At 38.9% G+C, this 23,100-nt stretch overlaps 1 protein-coding gene across 4 annotated transcripts; it reads left to right on the top strand.

Annotated features, from left to right (window-relative positions):
• The first annotated feature begins 7,097 nt into the window (after nt 1–7,097).
• On the top strand, nt 7,098–22,842 carry SIKE1 (suppressor of IKBKE 1). 4 transcript variants are annotated; one of them, XM_067468100.1, is made up of 7 exons: nt 7,098–7,249; nt 13,294–13,418; nt 16,968–17,136; nt 17,229–17,334; nt 18,447–18,589; nt 19,599–19,712; nt 20,131–22,842. In XM_067468100.1, the coding sequence occupies exons 3-7, from the start codon at nt 16,978–16,980 to the stop codon at nt 20,254–20,256; spliced, it is 648 nt and encodes a 215-aa protein (XP_067324201.1). In that variant the 5' UTR covers nt 7,098–7,249; nt 13,294–13,418; nt 16,968–16,977; the 3' UTR covers nt 20,257–22,842. The 4 variants fall into 4 exon arrangements, with proteins under 4 accessions (XP_067324201.1, XP_060628547.2, XP_060628548.2 ...); XM_060772564.2 differs by lacking the exon at nt 13,294–13,418; XM_060772565.2 differs by lacking the exons at nt 7,098–7,249; nt 13,294–13,418 and adding an exon at nt 14,109–14,340 and having other exon boundaries at nt 17,235–17,334.
• The last annotated feature ends 258 nt before the right edge of the window (nt 22,843–23,100 follow it).

The raw sequence follows: 23,100 nt of genomic DNA, 5'->3' as shown, positions 1-23,100 counted from the left end.
GATTTATTCTCATTGTCTTTCTCTGAGACAGTGCATAGTGTGACTTGCTTAAAGTGTGACTGGCCCAAATATTTCCCAGTGGATTCCTTTGTCTGAGCAGGAATTTGAACCCTTTTCTCCTAGAGACCTATTCCAGCAGTCAAATCACTGCACCATACTAGCCCTCAAGACCAAGACTACACTGCCATATAAAATCCAAATTATCTTATTTGAACTGGATAATATTTATTTATTTATTTATTTACGACATTTATATGCTGCCCTTCTCACCCCAAAGGGTCTCAGAGTGGCTTACAAGATATATATACATACAATATATATAATAATATAATCCAGTTCAAAGCAAATAATGTGGATTATCTGCTTTGATAATCTGAATTATATGGCAGTGTAGAAGGGGCTCAAGATTAAGCTGAAATCTTATATTTTCAGGAAAGCAAATCCCATTGATGTCAGATGGGATAACTTGTGAGTAGCCATGTATAAAATCCTACTATAATAACATGATCATACATCCTGCATTGTTCCCAATAACTGTTTTTACTATTCGAATCTTCAGTACTTAAAGTTAACTATTTTCACACGGTTTGAAATCAGATGTGATAGATTTCAAAACTAGGTTTTGTCCCAGCTAAACTGCAAAGGTTCTTTCTCCCATTTCTTGGAAGTCAGTCAGGTTTATTTAGCACACAGACATCCTACATGTTTTACTTAGATTCAAGCAAACAAAAATAGAAGGCAGGATTGCTGGCTTTCATGTTGTTGGTGAATCCACTCTTCCAAAGTGCTAACTTTGTCCCCAACGTACAGTGGAACAAGCACTTTGGATAATTCCTTTAAAGTTCAGGTAAAACCTGAAGTCAGTTCATATCCATACTGCTTTAGAAGGCATCAGCTGCCACTACAGTGAAATCTGAAGTTGGGTTAGTTTTTAAAATCCCCTAAATCACACATAGTCTATATTAAATGAGGCCTCTGCCTACTTTTGCTTCAATGTATATTTATCATAGGGGCACAAAGTACTTTGGCACATCTCATTTAAGGATCTGAGAAGTGAAAAGGATAGGCAACACTTTCCCAGCTATGCACAATGATTAACTGGTGGAAAAAGTTAGAAAACAAGGGCTACTATGGGTTCCATTAGCCAAATTTCAGTTTGGCCCTCCTTCCCAAGCTACATGCATTGGAGGTATCATGAAAAACCTGAGCAGGGCTGTCGGTGACCTGGCTCATAGATATCTCTCATTCATAGGGTCACCCTAATCAAATATGACTTGCCAATAAATAACAAAAACAACTCAATCAATTAGCACAATAGCCAAAGCCAAATTCTAATTTTGTTGTCTTTTGCTGTGTGGTTCCAAATGGAACCGGATACATGGTGACCTATCTTATGGGGTTTCTTGGCCAGATTTATACAAAGAAGGTTTGCTAGTGCCTTCCTCTAAGGCTGAGAGAATGTGATTTCTGAAGTTTATGTTGTGGGTTTCTATGACTGAATGGATATTCAAATTATTATTATTATTATTATTATTATTATTATTAAGCTTTATTTGTACCCCGCTGGCATCTCCCGAAGGTCTCAATGCGGCTTACAGAGGCCAAGGCCTCAACACAACAACAGCAAACAATAACAATACAATACAAAGCAAAAAGTAAAACATAAGCAATGACAAAAACATTACACTATTATACATTAAAAACAGGCCGGGCCAATGATGGGTACAGGTAAAAGTGCTGGATGTGACAGTGGTATATTGGAATTCTGGGCAAGTGCAATGTACAGAGAGTCTTAACTCTAATAAAGTACTTCTGGGACATGGTGCTGGGGGGTTATCCTATTCTGGGAAGGCACTGATATCCCAGAGTCCTAACCCAATCCTCAAACCAGGGGTCCTCAAACTATGGCCCGTGTGCCACATGTGGACATTTATCTGGCCCGCCAGGTGTGGAGAAGGGTGAGTCCCCCTCCTCCGCAAGGTGTGCTGGGCCTCATCAAACAAGTGAAGGAGAAAAAAATTCTGCCACTTTCCCACAACTCAAAATCTGTTAGCGAAAAAACCATTGGTTGCATCCCTAAACAAAACATGTGTGGATTCATTGGAAAAGTTGCAAAAGAAGTTCCAATTTAGATTTTAAATTTAAGAGCTTCATCTCCATGAATTGAACATACAGCTATTCCATAACCCATTTTCTATACACCTTGAAAATGTGGATACAATGTACCAAATAGAACTGGCTGAACTGCAGAATTGTGACTCTCTGAAAGACGCATTCCAGTCAAACAGACTTCCTAATTTCTATGCATCTCTCCCCTCTGAGACATATCCTAGCCTCTGGAACCATGTACTCAAAATGGCAACCATCTTTGGCAACACTTATGTCTGTGAACAGACTTTTTCCAGAATGAAACATCTGAAATCTCCAACCAGATCTAGACTAACTGATGCACACTTGCATCACTTGTTATGACCAGCAGTGACAAATATGGAACTGGACATTGACCATCTCATTAGCCAAAAGCAGGCCCATAGTTTCCATTGAAATACTGGTAAGTTTGTTGATTTAACTTTACTTGTTCGTCATTTTAAATATTGTATTTATTCCCGTTTGGTTTTTTTTTACTTCAAAATAAAATATGTGCAGTGTGCATAGGAATTTGATTATAGTTTTTTTTAACTACAGTCCGGCTCTCCAATGGTTTGTGGGACAGTGAACCAGCCCCCTGTTTAAAAAGTTTGAGGACCCCTGCCTTAAACCATTAGATGTTTGGAACACTCTGAAAACTTCTGAATGTAGCTACTGAAACTTATAAATTGACTGAGATGGTTAGTTATGGAGATATCTCTAACTTCTGCCATGAAAAATGGCAAATTTGCATTCTTAGCGACTTTTATGCCTTGATCAAGTAAACAACCAGTCCATATAATTGAGGAATGGAATTGCTGGAAATATTTGACAATTGTGTAATGGAATCTCCAGGAGCTAGCAGGTTCTGTGTTTTTTTTTTTAAAAAAAAAAAACAACAACTGTAAATTGTGCAGGAAAAAGACTTTGTCCTTTTGAATATCTAGGTTTCAAAACAATTAGCCAACTAGCTTAAAATATACCTATCAACTACCAGAATTAATTTAGACTCAAATTCTCTTTTAGCTATATTAACATTTCTACTTTTCTGCCAATACCAATAGAATGCTTAGCTAGAAGTATTTGCTCTGTAATCAAGATATGTTACCGAAGATGAGGATTTATGCAAAAGGTTGTTGAGGTGTTTTTTTTCATGAAGAGTACTGAAAAGTGCATTTACCTTTCCATTTTACCCTGTTGATAAATTGCACAGAAAAACCACACTGACATGCATGCATATTTAATGTATTTTTCTTCTAATATCATTTTCAAGTGTTGCTCATCAGATGTCCTCTGCAACCCTGTTCATTTCCACTCAGAAGAGCCCACCCCATTGAATTCAGTGAGACTTAGAAGGCATCTTAATGAACTGATGTTTTCCATATTGGCTTGAAAGTCAATCTCACTGCATTCAGTGGACCTTCTTCCCAAATGAAGGGATGTGGGATTCATTTGAATAAGTGCTCAATAATGCAGTTGCAAATGGCCACTGAGGTTTTTTCTGCTGTGAAAAAAATTCAGCTCCTATTCAAAACCACATTCTCTCAGGACCACAAAGAAGAAGAAAAGTGGCTCTTAATCTATTTCTTCAAGTCCTCTGGAAGGCAGGAAGTGGTAAATGTGGAACAAGAAAAAGAATAGCATCTCTGCTAAGGGAATGCTCCAAGACAGAAAGCAAAGCAGTGAAGATCTGGCTAAATCTTCGCTAAGTATGCTCAGCCCATTATTAGCCTATCTATCCCCACCCACTACCCACCCCAAAGTAATAGTTTTGTCCTTTTGGGAGGGGGATTAATTAGTTTGTTCCTATCTGTACTTTTCCTGCTGGGACAGCTTGCTGCTTTATTTGACAAAATGCAGCCATGTGGCTAAAAGAGTTATTAAAAGCATTAAAGCATTAACCTCCCATAACCCCATTTTTCACTTTTGTACACATCCATAAGTGTTTAATCGAACCAGAGTTAAACACAGAAAACTTGGAGAAGTCAACTTTATACATTCTCTTCAGTTTACACAAAGCCAGCATGATAAGAAGCCAAAAGAATTAGGAAGACGACAGCACTATGAAACAACCACTCATCATTTCCTTTGCCTTCTTTATACCTAGTAAAACATTCAAAAGCACAGCTTAGAGGGTGGAATAATTACACAATATACATGCTTCTTTTTGTCACATATTTGATGTTATTTGCTGTGAAGTCGGCTTTGACTTATTGCAACCCTATGAATGAGAGGTCTCCACGTTGTCAACTACTCTGCTCAGGTTTTGCAAACTCAGCACTGTGGCTTCATTGATTAAATTGATCCCCCTGTAGTGTGATCTTCCACTTTCTCTACTGCCTTCAACTTTACAGTAGAGTCTCATTTATCCAACTTTCACTCATCCAACATTCTGTATTATCCAACTCAATCTGCCTCCTGCCCGGATCCACAGCTGTTTCAATACATTGCAATGTTTTGGTGCTAAATTTGTAAATACAGTAATTACTACATAAGGTTACCAAGTATTGAACTGCTTTTTCTGTTGATTTGTTGTTAAACATGATCTTTTGAAGCTTAATTTGTAAAATTATAACATAATTTGATGTTTAATAGGCCTTTCCTTAATCCCTCCTTATTATCCAACATTTCATTTATCTAACGTTCTGCCGGCCCATTTATGTTGGTTAAGTGAGACTCTACTGTACTACAGCTTCAATTTAGTCATTTTCACTTCTTAAGAGATTTCAGGCATAATTTGATCTAAGATGCATTTATTTATCTTTTTAGCCGTTAATGCTGTCCACAGAATTGTTAAAGGTGCCAAAATGCATCCATGCACAAAACACTTATGCTGGAGAATGAAATAAGTTACTCAGCAGTGCTAAGTAGCTTTAGTTTTCAGAATCACTTTGGATGTGATTTTCCTGCTTCTTGGCAGGGAGAACCCGGTTTTTGTTCCTGCTGTTTTTGTTTGTTTGTATGTCTGTTTGTTTTTGTTTGTTTGTTTGTTTTGTTTTTAAGTGTATACTGGGTTAAAATAAATTGACCTAATGAATTGGTATAAAAAATCCCACACTATCATAAACTGACAGAAAATATTCTGGGATGGACAAAACATGTATGGATTTCGAAAATAAATTAGCCTGGATGCAGCCTTAATCACACATTCCCAGTACCCAAGGACTTTATTGCTTGAAGGAGGCAAACTGACATCAAAGCAGGACCTGTTGCCAGTCTGCTCCTCCCAGTGAACCTGTCAATAGCTGCAGATCACAGCCTGTACCTGTCACTTACCTGGTGCAATGAAGTTATTTTGCTTCTGCGTTGGCATGCCAGCACTGACAAGATATCAGGAGGCAGGATTCTCATTTGCTCCCACTCTCTTCCATTCTTTCATTTGATAATTTATATATATATATTTTTACTAATCTTAGCTGTAATTACAAAATTGCTTTTTAGAAAATGTACAGGACAACATAACCGCAGGATCCACAAATCAATGCAGTTGCATAAATGCTGAGAGATGCAATTGTGAGGGTTGATCACGCAGTTGCTGTGAGATAGCAGCTTTGTACAATAAAGTCCCATGTTGCAATATTTTGTCACTAAGATAATACAATCCCCATCCCAGATATCACTTCCATCACAATAACACTGCAACCAGCCTGGTTGCATAAAGTGTCACAGTCATTTACTGGAAAGCATCCCTCCAAAATTTACTGAAACAGGAATAATAAATAATAAATGTTAACTCCCTATTAGTTACAAGAAATTCTATCCAATATCATTACATGTAGGGTCCCCTAGTGGAGCAGCAGGTTAAACCGCTGAGCTGCTGAACTTGCTGACTGAAAGGTTGGAGGTTTGAATCCAGGGAGTGGGGTGAGCTCCTGCTGTTAGGCCCAGATTCTGCCAACCTAGCAGTTTGAAAATATATAAATGCGATTAGATCAATAGGTACCGATTCTTTGGGAAGGTAATAGCGCTCCATGCAGTCATGCTGACCACATGACCTTGGAGGTGTCTATGGACAATGCCAGCTCTTCAGCTTAGAAATTGAGATGAGCATCACCCCCTAGAGTAGAACACAACTAGACTTAACATCAGGAGAAACCTTTAGTTATTGTTAAATGCAAAAAAACAGTTTTATGAATTGAGAGACAACAAATATGATTGGTTGTTATTGTATTTATAGATCAGCAGTTCACATCCAACCAGTGTTTTTTAATGAAACTTATTTCAGATTTTAACATAGGTAGGTACAAGCTTAGTGTGCCTATCTTAGGTCTACTTTTATAATTTGTAATAGTTTTGATGTTATATACTATTACAATCTGCTTTCTTTGTATTGTCTTTGGGTTTTTTTTTGTTCACTTTTTAATAAAAAATAGTACATTAAAAAGATTTTAATGTCATTAAACGAGAAGCTCTATAAATAGACTGTTGTTATGAAAGTACCGTATTGTAGACAATTTGGGTGGTTCTTCATATCTAAATGTCAAAAGGTTCTGCTGCCAAAAATCTTTTTAAAAATCTTTAAAATGTTGTTTAAGCTGCAAACTCAAGATAGAGCAGTTTTGATTAAAGGATTTCATCAATCACACCAACTTCACGAGCCAAAGGGTTTGAATCTGCATGCATATGCACCAGCTCAATTGAACAAAGTCAAATTAAGGACCAAGGACATCAAATATCACTAACTGTACTTTCTCCTAGCAAATAAGTAACAGAGTATCCAGTCCCTGCAACAGAATGTCTAGGTTTTTTCCTCTTTCTTTTTAGAGAGTGTTTACTGTGAAAAGAACAAACAAGAATACTAGATAAGACGGCATATTGACAAATCTCAACCTGGAATGCACTAAACGTTATTTAAGTTGGTATTTAAATAGATAACCACTGGTCTGTAAGGTCAAGGACCAGGCCAGGCTTCATGCAAGTACCTGGTCCAGCCATTCACAATACAGCAAGAAAGGCAGAGCTTGAACTTTGGGAGCTAGGGAAGGAATGCATTTGGTTTGAGTTTTAAGATACCATATGCACGGTGCCCCATGGTAGAGATGCCCCCTCCCTCCTGACCTTCAGGAAGAAACTGAAATCTTTGCTTTGGAATCAGGCATTTGCAGATTGATGGGTTGAAACGGTAAAGACTAAGAGTTATTGGACCACAATGCTTGGATTAAGTTGGATTATGTTTTTAACTTGGCGAAGTGTGTTTTACATGTATTTTATAACTTATTTATTATGTATGTTGTTTTTAAAATGTTATTTATGGTGTAGCATTGAATTTTTGCAGTTGTTAGCCATTCTGAGTCCCTCCATGGAGGTAGAAAACGGGATAGAAAAGTTCTACATAAATAAATAAATAAACATGCAACCAACTGGGTATTGAACTCCAACTCCCATCATCCCCAGCCAATACAGCTTGTAGTCAAAGGTGACAGGAATACTTGAAGAACATCTAACAAGACAGATTCCCTTGATGTACTATAGGATTATGATGGCGGGCATACTCATTTTCTTTCAGGTCTGAAAACATTATTCCATATGATCAATTTCACATAATTGCTGCAGAGAATCATGTAGGAAATAAAGTGATATGCCACTCTGGGGTCCATGGAAGAATCCCCAGACAAAAAACTAAATTTCCAAGCTCTACCAACTTCCTCTGCTTCCACTTGACCAACCATAGTTTCCCAGTTTCTACTATGCTATTTCCCCTTCTATAGAGACCCAGCTAGGACAGCTCCAATGTAATAAGAAACGAACTGCTCTACAAGGAATTGTGAAGATAATCATGAAACTGTAGTCAAAGGGGTATGTGTTTATTCATTCTTTGAGGAGAAAATATATGCAATTAATTCCTTTAAGATGAAGAAAAAGACCCTCCAATTCATTTCCAGGAAATATTTGGTTGTTTAGAAAAATGCATTTTTGGCCCTACAAACTCATTCACCAAACACCAGCTATTTGTACACAATCTCTAATAGTCAGAGCATTGGAAAGATTTTAGGACCATCTTTTTGCAGGAGACTTGCCATATCAATCCCTCATATGTTGCTGCACATGTCAGTAGCACTGCTGCTTAGCGGGGTTTGTTTATAGATCCTTGTTTACAGAAATGTGTAATTTGCCAAATGTTGGTTTCTTGGCATTACTCATGATAGAAAACCAACATTCTTTACATCATCAGGCTTGCTCCTTCCACAGATAGCTCACATTAATATAAATATGAGAGTAGACAAGACATAAGTCCCCTTGTTAGGGAGTACACAAGGGAAATTTCCCAGTGTTTGCTGGGCAGAATAATTTAAAGCTCTGTGTAGAGAGTTCTATGTCACTGCAATTAAGTTTTATGTGCATTTATTTGAGAATAAACCTAACTGTGCTCAGTAGACTTACTTCCAGGTAAATATGCATAAAAACCAGGCTGTATACCTGTGGCCCAAAAGCTGTTAACTCCTGGGCAGCTCTGTTGAATTTTTAGTAGTTCATAGACCACAATTGTGCTGATTTAGGGCAGTGCTTCTTAAATTTTCCCACTCACGATTCCTTTTGACCCAATAATTTTATGTGATCACAGCTATATATGAAATAGGTATAAAATCAAGCATTTAATTATAATAAAACAGCATTTGCAAGGCTTGCTAAACAAACTTTTTCCTTTTTATAAAATTCAGTTGAAGCATCTTCTGCAAAGTCAAAGTTGTTGCTAACAAATTCATGTAAATGTCTAAAACAGCCATTCAATAACATTCAGGAACCCTTTACTGTTGCCAAAAATTTCATGACCCCAACATTGAGCTATAGAGACCCCATTAGGGGTCAGGATCCAGTTGAAGAAGCAATGGTGTAGGATATTTAGCCCGTCAGGCACAACCCATCTTCCCCCAAGATGCCATATGTTGTCCAGAACACATGCTGGAGCATACTTTGTGGGGTAGTATCGTAATCCAATGAGACTTAAAACACTGGATCCTTTTGTACCAAAAGTAGTACTTTGGGTCATTTTAGGTAATATGGCTATTGCTTGGAACTGATAGAGGAAAATGTTTTCTATGGGCCTCTTTCAGCTTAAAGTTTCAGTCATTTATCAGTGTGTAATTTGTAAATTGAGTTGGTTTCTCCTCATCAGAAGTTCAAATTCTATGTTTTAAAACTATAATCCTCATGAATGGGTTGTATAGCAGTTTGCATGGAAGGTTTGTGGCTTAAGGTGTAGCTCTATATGTGCTACTTCAATGTGGCTCAAGAATTAGTATGCACTGATAGAAAGCTCTGGCATGTTTTCTAGAATACAGTTTATTGCCATAAAACAGCTACCAGAATGGGATTTCCACAGTTATTTTGTGGTTTATTTCATCATCCTAAATTTATTCTTGTGTAGCCAGGGAATTTGTTTGGTTTGCGTTCTGCTTTCAGTAACTTATGGGAGTGTCACTTCCCATTCTTACATATTACTCTCATGTGTCTCTAATTTGTTCCATGGATTTCAGCATCTGCTTTATTTATTAAAGGACATTCAAACCAGTTTGAGTTTTTCTACTGCCTTTCTCCCACCTCCTGTGATGAATAATTCCGAATCCTAGGAGTAAGTCCTGTTGATCTCACTGGAGTTTCCTTCTCAGTGGATTGTATTCTCAGATATCATTTTTATTTCTTCTTTAAAAATAAAAATGTATTATTTCTTGGCATAGGTCTGATTCATTGTTTGCATCATCTTCTTACACTTTCATAAACAAAGTACTGTGTCAAAATTTAGAAATAATATATGCATTGGCTTTCTAGAAAAAGGCAAGACAAGGCTCTGAAGCTACAATTGGTCTCCAGAAAAATACAGAATGAAAACTATTCCCTTTTAACTTGTCATTAGCCAAAGCCAGATTTAGGGCAAATGATAACAGCCATTTTGGTTAGAGGCAGTGATCTATACCACAGGATCAGTAAACCTTTTACCAGGAAATAAAACAAGACAGGTTAAATAAGTTCTGAAATAAGGCTGCAAACAAATATATAACCATTTTTATTCAGACAGGTTTTTAAAGGAGGAGGTTTTTACGATCATGTCAGGCAGTGCTGTTGTTTTAGCTATGAATATATTTTAATTAGTTTTAAGGGTTTTAACTTTATTTTTAACTAGCTTGGGGACCTGGTGCTGCCCGTGTTATTTGAGAAAGGCATTGTGTACCAAGGTTGGTCTTTATCAGTTATTTATGTGGCTCGCTGTGGTCTCAGGAAGTTAGTGAAGGTACTGCGAGTTCCATCATACATGGTTCATCCTCCTCCAAACAGTACCACGATGTAGAGTGGGTCATGAGGCTCTGTGTGCCAAGTTTGATCTTGATCAGTCATTGGATGAGGATCACAGTGATCTCAGGAAGTGAGTGGAGAGACTTCAAGTCCCATCATCCATAAGCTGCCCTCCTCCAATCTGTATTTCTGATTTATGGCAACACTATCAGGGGTTTCTTAGCATGGTTTGTTTAGGAAGGATTTGCCATTGCCTTCCTCTGAGGCTGAGACTGGCCCAAGCGCACCCCATCTACCATATAAAATCCAGTTTCTGCATCCAGATTATTGTCTTTTAACTGGATTATAGGAGTCTGGTGGTGCAGATGGGGCCTGGGTTTCCATGTCTAAGAAGGGGATTTGAATCCTAGTCTCTAGCGTTGCAGCGTTTCCCTGGAATTGACAGTTTGACACCACTTTAACTGTCATGGCTAGATGCTGTGGAATCATCTATTTCTCTATCATTTTATTTTGAAATTGTTTATTTTATTTTGTTATTTCATGTATTTATTTTGATGGTATTTTCTGCTTCTTTGTATTTTATTTTGCTTACTGTAAATTTGGGCTTGGTCTCATGTTAGCCACCCAGAGTCCCCTTTGGGGAGATGGTGGCGGGGTACAGGTAAAGTTTATTATTATTATTATTTGGAACACAACAAGATGAGTCCACAGCAGACAAGATAACTCTGCTGGCTGTTGTATTGGATCACACGTCGGACACTTCCCAAGTGTCTAGTACTGTGTGATGTATTGGCGAATAATGCGTCAGATCCCAGTAAAGTGGCCTTTTGCAGCTGGCAGCTGGCAATTTTGTCAGCGCCTATTGTGTTTAAGTGCAGGCCAAGATCTTTAGGCACTGCAGCCGGTGTGCCGATCACCACTGGGACCACCTCAACTGACTTGTGCCAGAGTCTTTGCAGTTCGATCTTTAAATCCTCATATTGTGTCAGCTTTTCCAGTTGTTTCTCTGCAATCCTGCTGTCGCCTGGGATTGCGACATCAACGATCCATACTTTGTTTTTTAACACGATTGTGAAGTCAGGAGTATTATGCTCCAAAACTCTGTCTGTCTGAATCCAGAAGTCCCAGAGGAGTTTGGCGTGTTCATTCTCTGTAACTTTTTCTGGCTTGTGATCCCACCAGTTTTGTCGCAGGCAGATGATATTTGTGGCACATGTTCCAATGAATCATCTGAGCAACAGTGTTATGCCTCTGCTTGTACTCTGTCTGCGCAATCTTCTTGCAGCAGCTGAGGATGTGATATATTGTTATTATTTTACTGACACAAAAGCACAGTATGTCACAGCAAACAAGATCTATATGCTGGATTTTGTATAAAAAAAATCACAAGTCAAGCACTTCCCAAACATATAGGACTGTGTGATGTATTTTCGAATGATGCATGCAAATCCAAGTAAGGTGGCCTTTGCAGTTGACAGATTGTGATTTTGTCCATGTTTATTTTTCCAAATGCCAGCTGAGATATTTTGGCAAGCACCCAGTGTGCCAATGACTATTGGGACCACCTGTACTGGTTTATGTCAGAGCCTTTGCAGTTCGATTTTGAGATCTTGATAGTGGCTGAGTTTTTTCTGTCGTTTTTCCTCAATGTGACTGTCACCCGGTATGGTGACATCAATAATCCAGACTTTTTTCTTTTCCACAATCTTGATGTCTGGGTATTGTGTTCCAAAACTTTGTCAGTCTAGATTCAAAAGTCCCACAGTATTTTTGCATGTTTATTATTATTATTATTATTATTATTATTATTATTATTATTATTTGAAACACAACAAGATGAGTCCACAGCAGACACTCCGCTGGCTGTTGTATTGGATCACACGTCGGACACTTCCCATGTGTCTAGGACTGTGTGAGGTATCAGCGAATAATGTGTGCAGATCCCAGTAAGGTGGCCTTTTGCAGCTGGCAGATGGTAATCTTGTCAGCGCTGAGGTCCAAGGCCAAGGTCTTTAGGCACTGCACCCAGTGTGCCAATCACCACTGGGACCACCTTGACTGGCTTGTGCCACAGTCTTTGCACTTCGATCTTTAAATCCTCATATCGTGTTATCTTTTCCAGTTGTTTCTCTTCAATCCTGCTGTCACCTGGGACTGCAACATCCACGATCCATACTTAGTTTTTTCACACGATTGCCAGGTCAAGAGTATTGTGCTCTAAAACTCTGTCTGTCTGAATTCGGAAGTCCCAGAGTAGCTTGACATGTTCATTCTCTGTAACTTTTTCCGGCTTGTGATCCCACCAGTTCTTTGTCACAGGCAGATGGTATTTGTGGCACAAGTTCCAGTTAATCATCTGAGCAACGGTGTTATGCCTCTGCTTGTAGTCTGTCTGTGCAATCTTCTTGCAGGAGCTGAGGATGTGATCTATTGTATTACTACTACTACTACTACTACTACTATTAGAAACACAATAAGATGAGTTCACAGCAGACACTCTGCTGGGTGTTGTATTGGATCACACAACGGACACTTCCCAAGTGTCTAGAACTGTGATGTATCGGTGAATAATACATGCAGATCCCAGTAAGGTGGCCTTTTGCAGCTGGCAGATGGTAATTTTGCCAGCGCCGATTATGTTTAAGTACAGGCCAAGGTCTTTAGGCACTGCACCCAGTGTACCGATCACCACTGGGACCACCTTTACTGGTTTGTGCCACAGTCTTTGCAGTTCGATCTTTAAATCCTCATATCGTGTCATCTTTTCCAGTTGTTTCTCTTCCATTCTGCTGTCACCTGGGATTGCAACACAGATTATCCATATTTTGTTTTTTAACACAATAGTGAGGTCAGGAGTATTGCACTCCAAAACTCTGTCAGTCTGAATTCAGAAGTCCCAGAGGAGTTTGATGTGTTTATTTTCTGTATCTTTTTCAGGCTTGTGATCCCACTGGTTCTTTGTCACAGGCAGAGGGTATTTGTGGCACAGGTTCCAATGAATCATCTGAGCAACGGCGTTATGCCTCTGCTTGCAATCTGTCTGCGCGATCTTCTTGGAGCAGGTGAGATGTAATCTATTGTTGTTGTTGGTGGTGGTGGTGTTGTTGTTGTTGTTATAAACACATTAAGATGAGCCCACAGCAGACACTCTGCTGGCTGTTGTATTGGATCACACATCGGACAGTGTCTAGGACTGTGATGTATCAGCAAATAATGCAGTCAGATTCCAATAATGAGTTCAGATCCCAGATGCCATTCTCAGGTCAGCCTCAGGTCAGTAAGGTGGCCTTCTGCAGCTGGCAGATGGTAATTTTGCCAGTGCTGATTGTGTTTAAGTACAGGCCAAGGTCTTTAGGCACTGCTCCCAGTTTTTATTATCATTATTATTATTATTATTATTATTATTATTATAGTACGAAGGTGCAGCAACTCTACCAGAGAAGACCTTGGGAAACGACAACTCCCAGGATTCCTTAGCATTGAAGCAAGGTGTTAATCTGTATCCATTCTACACCCAACATGGGCCAACTTGGGCCTTCCCTCCAGGTGTTTTGGACTTCAACTCCCACCATTCCTAACAGCCTCAGGGCCCTTCCTTTTCCGCTTAAGCGGCTGAGGGGGGAAAGGAAAGGACCTGAGCCTGTTAGGAATGGTGGGAGTTGAAGTCCAAAACACCTGGAGGGCGGGCCCAAGTTGGCCTCCTTCCTTCTTTCCTTCGGTGAGCGGAGGCTGAACTTCTCCCGCGAAAAGCAGCCCATAACCTTGTCTCGCTCGGCGACCGGAAGTTTAGATGAAAACACACGAGGAGCGCATCCCCTTTGACTCCTCAGGTGGAGCAGCTTCAGAGCGGAAGCTACGGCGGCCGGTGAGGGTCGGAGCGCGGTGCCTGTGACCCGGGCGCCGCCTAGCGAGCCTTCTGCCGAGCGAAGACCTTCCGAGCAGAGACCCGGCGAGAGAGGAAGCGGGAAGCGGGGGCTGGCGGAGGTGAGCAGCTCTTTCGAGGGGAGAGCTCCCTGCTTGGGAATGGCCTCCCTCGCGGCCCCCTCCATTAGAAAGAGAGCCAGGCTACATCGGCCCAGCAGGCCCTCTCCCTCTCGCCCAGGCATGAGCAAACTTGGGCCCTCCTGGTGTTTTGGACTTCAACTCCCACAATTCCTAACAGCCGGTAGGCTGTTAGGAATTGTGGGAGTTGAAGTCCAAAACACCAGGAGGGCCCAAGTTTGCCCGTGCCTGCTATAGCCAGCAATTAAAAATATAACGATAATGAATGAATTAAGTAAGTTGCAACCTGTTGTCCTTGGATGACAACACTGGTCTGGTTTTCTGGGGCTGCCGCCTCTTTCCCTCTGTTGTCCCCTGTAATTGTTGTTGTCAAACTGCCAGGAAGTCAACTTTGACCCCATGAATGAGAGGCCAACCAAGTTATCCTATTTACAACGGGTATTTCGTTCTCAGGTCAGCCTTTACTCTCCTGACTGAGTCTGTCCATCTGGAAAGCCGTCTTCCTCTTTTGCCTTCTTGCTAAATCTCCTTTCGGCCCTTCCACGCAGCCATATAACCCAGAATATCAAGGCAGATAATCCACAATATCTGCTTTGAACTGCGTTATCGGAGTCCACGCTGCCAGTTAACCAAGAACCCTTCCACATCCCTATATCGCAGAATATCAAGGCAGAAAATCCCATATTATCCGAGTATGGACTCAGATAACCCACTTCAAAGCAGATATTGTGGGATTTTCTGCCTTGATGTTCTGGGATCTAGGGCTGTGTGAAAGGGCCCCCAGTTCAAAGCAGATAATGTGGGATTTTATACTGGTATGTGAAAGGGGCCTTTGTGGAAAGAAAAAGCAAGGTATAAGTAAATGTGACAAAACTTATATACTATAATGTATATACATATAATGTTTATAATATTATAATGTAATGCAATATAATACCAATAATATGATGTTGTAATTATATATTTATATTACATGTAATATTACTAGTATTATTGCAATATAATGGTATAGTACAATATACTAATATTTAATACTGATATTATACTATGCTAATAATATAATATATTGTATGTAAATATGTCTTATAAGCCACTCTGAGTCCCCTTCGGGGTGAGAAGGGCGGCCTATAACTGTCGTAAATAAATAAATAAAAATAAGAAACATAATAATGGGTTGCTGTGAGTTTTTCAACTTGTATGACCATGTTCCAGTAGCATTATCTTCTGACGTTTCACCTGCATCTGTGGCAACCACCCTCTAGCACCTTCCACACAGCTGTATAAAATCCCACATTACCTACTTTGAACTGGATTATATGGTAGTGTGGACTCAGCCCTTTTACACAGCCATATAACCCAGAATATCAAAGCAGAAAATCCCACAATATCCACTTTGAAATGGGTTAACTGAGTCCACACTGCCATATATTCCAATTCAAATCAAATAATGTGAGATTTTATTCAGATGTGTGGAAGGGGCCTCAGATAACCCAGGGCCCTTCCACACAACCATATAACCCAGAATATCAAGCCAGATAAATCCACCAAATCTGCTTTGTACTGGATTATCAGAGTCCACACTGTCATATAATCCAGTACAGCTATGTGGAAGGGGCCCAGTTCAAAGCGGATATTTTGGATTATCTGCCATGATATTCTGAGTTATATGGCTGTGTGAAAGGGCTGAGTCCACACTGCCATATAATCCAGTTCAAGGCAGATAATGTGGGATCTTATACAGCTGTGTGGAAGGGGGCAGATGATGATGCTTTCCACAGATGCAGGCGAAATGTCAGGTGAGAATGCTGCTGGAACACGGCCATACAGCCCGAAAAACTCACAGCAACCCAGTGATTCCAGCCATGAAAGCCTTCAGCAAGACATTGAACAATAGTAATAAGGTTGGACTCTGAATATCTTTGAAGTGCCAGGAGCCCATTGAGAGATATTTCAAAGGGCCACATCACTCACTGCTTAAGGCAGGGTAAAACTGACAGAGGATTTCAACATGGAGCTGATGACACATGGAGCCTGGGAACCAGATTGAGGTCTGATGTTGGCATCGACCCAGTTCCCGATTTCACAATATTTGTGGCTTCATGGCCATGTATTGTTGTTGTTGACCTATTATTATTATTGAGGGGGAATTGGAGTTTGTTTTCCCCCCGCTTCTCCCTGCTTTAGTGTGCATGTGTGGCTCTCCAGACCAGTCATCCTTTAATTAGTTTCACCATTTGATGTGGTTCACACTTAGGTGTCATGATGCACATTATAGGCTCTGTTTTGGCATATCCTCCGACTTTGCTTATCCTGGTTTAAAGCCACATAATTATCTATTTATTTATTTTTGTCCTGTTTTTCTCCCAAGGGTGAGGATCAAAATGGCGTACAGTGGTTAAAAACAACTGAAATTATATGACACAATTACATTACATAAAAGCACAGCATCATAAACCAAATAAAACACATAAAGAAATTACAGATTACATCATTTAAGCACCACCTTTTCAAGTTGCCTTCGACCCACTTTAAGAGATCAGTGAAGATATGCCTGGGGTCTTGACAGCTCTGGCATGTTGACCTAATTCCCTCTTCTGCCAACCTTTCAGCTGTCTGATAATGGCCTGTACTATAGAGAAGATCCTGACGGATGTAAAGGCCCTGCTGGAAAGGCTGAAAGAGCATGACACTGCAGCCGATTCTCTCATTGACCAGTCCACCATGTTGCACAAGCGGATGGTGACTATGAAAGAAGTTGGCACACCTCTTTCACACAAGGTGAGTGAAAATCAGCATTTCAGAATGGATTGGTGCATTGGTTCAATTTCTGTGAGTTCATATGAACAATTTATATTTTTGTTTTTTGCAAGTACCAGGATGATACAGCTGAGCTGAAGGACATGTCTAAATACAAACCTCACATTCTGCTGTCTCAGGAAAACACTCAGATTCGAGATCTGCAACAGGAAAACAGAGGTGAGTTTCTGACAATGACAAACCTGGAAATCTTTGTGTGATGTGCACAAGTTTACCTGAAGGTTTCACTCCTGAACCTGTTCTTTATTATTGTCCCGAGGAACAGTGTTTGCAGATCTCTAGGATGCATTGTATGCCAACTATTTGGATTGCTCAATTGCTTTTTTTAAAAAGTGGAGTAAATCCTTAATAAGAATGCTAAATATAATGCTAAGAGTCATCAAGACAGTGTGCCCAATTTCTTCACAGGAGTGATAATAGAGATGAAAACAATCTACATTAGATAAAATTCACAACATCTAAGCCACACTGTCTTGCCTATTACTATTTCTAGATGCTAACCCCCTGTGTGTGTAGCTATACAAAACCATGATTTGTGTGGCTTAGATTGTGGGATTCTATTTAGTACATTAAGTGTACATTGTTAATATGGTTAGTAGGGACCAAATAAATTATAGCTACTTACAGATTTTTAGCTTATATTTCTGTTTAATTACACACTTATTCTGTACATATTACATAAAAGGGGTATTGGTGGCTATTGGTGAGATGAGGAAGTTAATGATAAACTGAGGTTATGTTATGGACACGGGGAAAGCTGTAAACATACTTTCTACACAAAAATTGAGATGATCTCTTTTGTGGAGTTTTTTCTTTTTATGCATCAACAGTAGAACTGCCTATAACTGAAACCAATGCCAAATAATAAGATGAATAATGTTTTACAGCAATGTTTCAGAAGAACTATGAATGCTTAATAAATAATCAGAGTAATGCTTCTAGTGCATTCAGAATGCATTGGTTTTTATATTTAGAAGAATCTGCAAAAGAAGGTAGAAAATGCATATACATAGTTTAGCCCAGGCATGGGCAAACTTTGGCCCTCCGGGTGCTTTGGACTGGTAGGAATTATGGTCCAAAACACTTAGAGCACTGAAGTTTGCCCATGCCTGATTTAGCCTATATTTGAAAAGAAATTGTGGAATGAAAGCTTGAGCAGGTTAATGTGTGGAGAAATTGTTAACGCTCCATGCAACTTTTTACTTTCCTCATATTTGTCTGAATCAGAAAATATATTTCTAATTACGGCATGGAATTCTTATTGTTTTCAGAACTGTGGATCTCTTTGGAGGAACACCAAGATGCTTTGGAACTTATTATGAGCAAATACAGGAAACGTATGCTACAACTCATGATCAAAAGAAAAGATGTAGATTCCCAACCAGTTCTAAAAGTGCATCAAACCCAATCTGAAGTGAGGAATTTTTATGCTATATTGTATTTTAGTGTTCTTCTCAGAAAAAATGAATTTACTAGAAATGAAAATGACACTTGAGGGATCACTGATATATTTTGTTACAGTAATGTTTCTTTTTGCTATTTTAATATTGATGTCTTTTCTGAAGTATATTCTTCCCATTAGAGCTTTTCTTATCTAGAAAAAACCATTGCAACATATGCACAATATTCCTTTGTAAAAGAAATCATGTAAAGAAGATGATTTGCTGTTCCCTGTAAACTGCAGTGGTTTTTTAATGACTTCAATAGTGTAAATGTTGCGAGACGACAGCTGATGAATTAAAAATCCAAAAAAGATAGATTCAAAAATTTCTTTTCCTTATTTATTTATTTATTCATTTCGGGAGCGACTTGAGACACTGCAAGTTACTTCTGTTGTGAGAGAATTGCCCGTCTGCAAGGACATTTCCAAGGGGACGCCTGGATGTTTTACCATCCCATGGGAGGCTTTTCTCATATCTCTGCATGGGGAGCTGGAGCTAACAGAGGGAGCTCATCTGTGATCTCCTCAAATTCAAATCTCTGATCTGTTGGTGTTGAGTCCTACTGGCACAAGGATTTAACCCACTGCGCCGCCGAGGGCTTTCTTTTCTTGCCTCCCCATGTTCTAGTAGCATTTACTATACAAATTACTGATATTAGATTGTAAGCTGAGGTCTTTTCTTTCCCTTTTCAACTTTCGGAGATTGCAAGAAACCATGCAGTGCCTCCTGCCACATTCCAGTGCTTATCTATCCCTTTTGCCAGTTTCATATCCATATTGTGCTATTTTTCTACTTTGCATTTCTTAGTCTTTTGTAGTTAAAAGCTTTACTGAAATTAGTTGTGTTATCCCTATGTTTCCTTTGTTTGAACAAGGCAGTAACTTGATTGAGAGGGACCTTATGGTACTGACCTGCTCTTAAGTGTTTTTCTTTTCATATGTTTCTCTTTGGAAATAACTTTGTTTTGAAATCTGTCTACAGGAAATTGAGAATCAGATAGATAGGATTTGTGAGATGGGAGAGGTGATGAGAAAAGCAGTTCGTGCGGACAATGACCAGTATTATAAAATACAAGAAAAGCTAGCACAGTTGGAGGTAAGATAATGAGCAACTGGGAAATATTGGGTATCGGAGAAGAATGCTTGTATGATACATTTCTCTTTTTTCATCCTGCAAGCTTTAATAAGGTTGTTGTTTTCTTTAAAGCTAATGTCTTGATGAAGTTTTTCTGCAGCCTTCATTGCAGTTGATGGGAGAGGAAGGGAGGCAGGGGCTACTTTAGCATCAAAAAAGTAAAAGCTGCAGTAACATGATGCAACCCTGCAGTATGGGATGTTTCAGCACTGAAAAATCTGTTGCATTGCTTGAGTCATTTGATGAAAGAACATTGTGTAGCAATATTTATTTGTTAGTAAGGACGAAGTATTTGTTTTTACATTTATTGGGAAAGATGTGCTACAATAGTTGTTTCTGCCTCTACTAATTTGTTTCAAATTGTTTCTTGCCTTTACAGCTTGAAAATAAAGAGTTGCGAAAACTGCTATCAATCAGCAAAGAGTCTGTTGAAGTAAGGCAAGAAGAGCTATCTGATGACACATCTCAAGCTAAAAAGCCATCGCCGTTTGAACAGCTGATCTGACAAATTGGAATTGTACTGCAGAAAAGTGTGTGCTTATTTTTCACATTGTTCGTTGCCCTCATGTCTCCTTATGGGTATCATTCCAGCCTTTTGCTGTATTGTACTGTATGCTTTATCCATAGCTTTCAAGTGGCACCTTCTGCTGGCTAAAGTTTGTCATGTTTGATCATGCAAAGAAGTTTCTATGTAGTCTTTTTCCTTAACAAATGCTTTGTTTAGAAATCTCAGTTGGACAAAACTATTGAATTATTTTTTAACTTCTGCAAAGTAAAAAAAAAACACCAGAAAGAGCAATAGGAAAGTCTATAAACAGACCTCTTTACTTGCAAGCCTGTTTGTTTCATTGCAATTCATGTCCAAGAAAATACACTTACAACAGGTCTTTTTGTGCAAAGTGCAGCCGCTCCCATTCTTAATTTGACTTAATTGGTGGTACAAGTAGTATTTTAGACATATTTGCTGCATCACTTCAATATAAACTATGAAATTATATGCTTCTTAGTGCCACCTAATAATAGTTGTCTGCGGGAGTATAATCTGGAACTCTGTGGTAGCCTTCCCCACCTGCTGGATTTAAAAGGAATTTTAACATCTCTGATCATTGTGTTTGGCGCTAATAGAAGTTGCCGTCCAAATCATTTGGAGGGCACCAGGTTAAGTAAGGTTGCACTATATACACGGATATTATTCATATTAATTCAGCACCTGCAGGCAAAAGATGTGTGAACATAAGTTTACCAAATACCTGATTCAAAATAGATTTGTGCATATATTACACTCATCTACTTTTGTACACATCTCCTGCGTCCTTTGTTCATACAAACATGTGAAACAAGGATTTTCAGCTTATACTCAATAAAAGAAGCCAATAAAGGCTATAGATTCCACATGGCAGCCTGTCTCATTGGATACCAGGAGTGAGAGGAAAAATAGATCTGCATCACATGCTGTGAATATTCCTTCTTTTTTTTTTTTTTTTGAGGCCCTGCACTTCTCATGGGAAGATTTATGTCCCATGCTACTTTGACTACATATTATTGAAATTGCCCAGATAATAATTAACGCATTATCCATCTAAAAATACTAGACTGTGGAAATGAATACAGTATTTTAACATAATGTCTTCATGAGAAATTAATGGTGAAAACAACCCACTGTTTCAAGAAATATTTCTGAACTTGGCAACTTTATAGTGCTTCAGCTTGGTGCTGCAGATAACACACAGTTGTGTTCTTCACTGGAGGAAAAAAACCCTTCTTCCATCCTGAATAATTTCAGAAAAGCGGTTTCTGGACAGACTTGAAGAGTTGGAAGGAAAGATAAGCTATAAATGATGTACGAATCAATGCAAGCGCTATTTTTCATTTACAGCCTTCTAAGGTGTCGTGTGTTATCTTTTGTTTGTCTTGCATTTTTAGCTCTGCCTGCAGATTCATATATCTCTGTAATTGATACATCCCATAATGGTTTCACCAATGTGTTTATGCGTATGCAGATAAAAACAGAGTTTTATTTAGTCTGTGTAGTCACATGTCTGTGTAAATGTCTTCATCTCTTAGCAGGTTTCCTTCAGGATATTCTGTCCAAGATGTTATAGCCTGTAATTAGGAACATGTTTCTCTTCTAAAACCCCTGCTTCAGAAGGATAATTTTAAGTATTCCTGCTTGTAAGCAGGCAGGGTTTCAGAGTGCGCTCTGCACACTTTACAGGCATTGTCTGTGGCGCTTGTTGTTATGAGTGTTGACTTGAGGCACAGAAAGAACACAGTCACACAAGTCCTTTCACTGCTACCTTTGCAAAAGGAGAGTTAGGGAAGACTAGTCAGACTTCTCACATTCTTCTTTTGGTGTTTTAAATCCTCAGACTCAACTTTGAATCTGAGGATTTAAAGCACCATAAGAAGAGGATTGAGCTAAAAAAGCACTGCTGCTTTCGTGCATTATGCAAATATAGCTCAATCACCAGGATAGATTCGGCTGCACACCATCACTTTGCAGTGTAATGCCTTAAATGTATGCCATCAGTGCCACCTTCAGAATCAACAAGCTCTTGTAATGAGCAACAACATGTGCTCAGTTTGTACATAGATTCTGGATTGTTTTATAAATATCCTATAGGACCTTATGATATAAATGAAAGGCACCGAGGTGTTTTGCGGTGTTATTCATGCCTGTCAGCTTGCTCTGATCAGTGAATTTAAAAGTGTTCTCTTTACTTCTCAGGTTACTAAATTTGTGTATTCATTCATTATTTTGTTGAAATAAATGTTTTGAGGCAATATAGTACTATATGTTGTGGCACTTTTATACTGAGGATTATTAATGGATACATTTAAAGTTTAGCCAGAAAACTTTGTTTTCTGATTTGTTACAGATTATTGAGTGAGAACATGCAATAAGTACCACATGCTGGAATTTCTCTGTTGACTGTGACGGACAATCTGGTGAAATGGTGGCAATTATTTAAACATTTAAGTATTCTTGTTTCAATGCCTATGTTTAATTTGGCAAAAGTACATTATATTGTAGCCAGTCATTATCATACATTAAATGATAAAGAAAATAATTTGTTTATGATTATCAACATGTCCTTTTCTAACGTGTGATCTATTTTCTCCCGGACTCCTCTATAGACTCTTTCCATTTCTTTCTCTTCTCCCTCAGTAATAGGAACATAAATTTGGATTATGATTATATCAATGGGTATTTCCCTAAAGTCCTACCGGTTTGATTCAGTCATACTTTGTATTATGTCTCTATTAGTAGTTTTGGTACGTCTTCTTACCATTAATGCCACCACATTTTTTCTTAGGTTTTCACTTCTTAAAACGCAGTATAACTTTC

Source organism: Anolis sagrei, chromosome 4, assembly GCF_037176765.1.
Source record: "Anolis sagrei isolate rAnoSag1 chromosome 4, rAnoSag1.mat, whole genome shotgun sequence".
NCBI lineage: Eukaryota > Metazoa > Chordata > Lepidosauria > Squamata > Dactyloidae > Anolis > Anolis sagrei.
The sequence above is the reverse complement of the archived record's forward strand: the minus strand, read 5'-3'. Positions and strand labels throughout refer to the sequence as shown.

What these genes read in the sequence shown, in the direction of transcription:
- SIKE1 (XM_060772564.2), top strand. Translation starts at nt 16,978, where the DNA reads ATGGCCTGTACTATAGAGAAGATCCTGACGGATGTAAAGGCCCTGCTG. An exon ending in TGCATCAAACCCAATCTGAA is followed by an intron (nt 18,590 to 19,598) that starts GTGAGGAATTTT and finishes ATCTGTCTACAG; the next exon opens with GAAATTGAGAATCAGATAGA. An exon ending in AAAAGCTAGCACAGTTGGAG is followed by an intron (nt 19,713 to 20,130) that starts GTAAGATAATGA and finishes TTGCCTTTACAG; the next exon opens with CTTGAAAATAAAGAGTTGCG.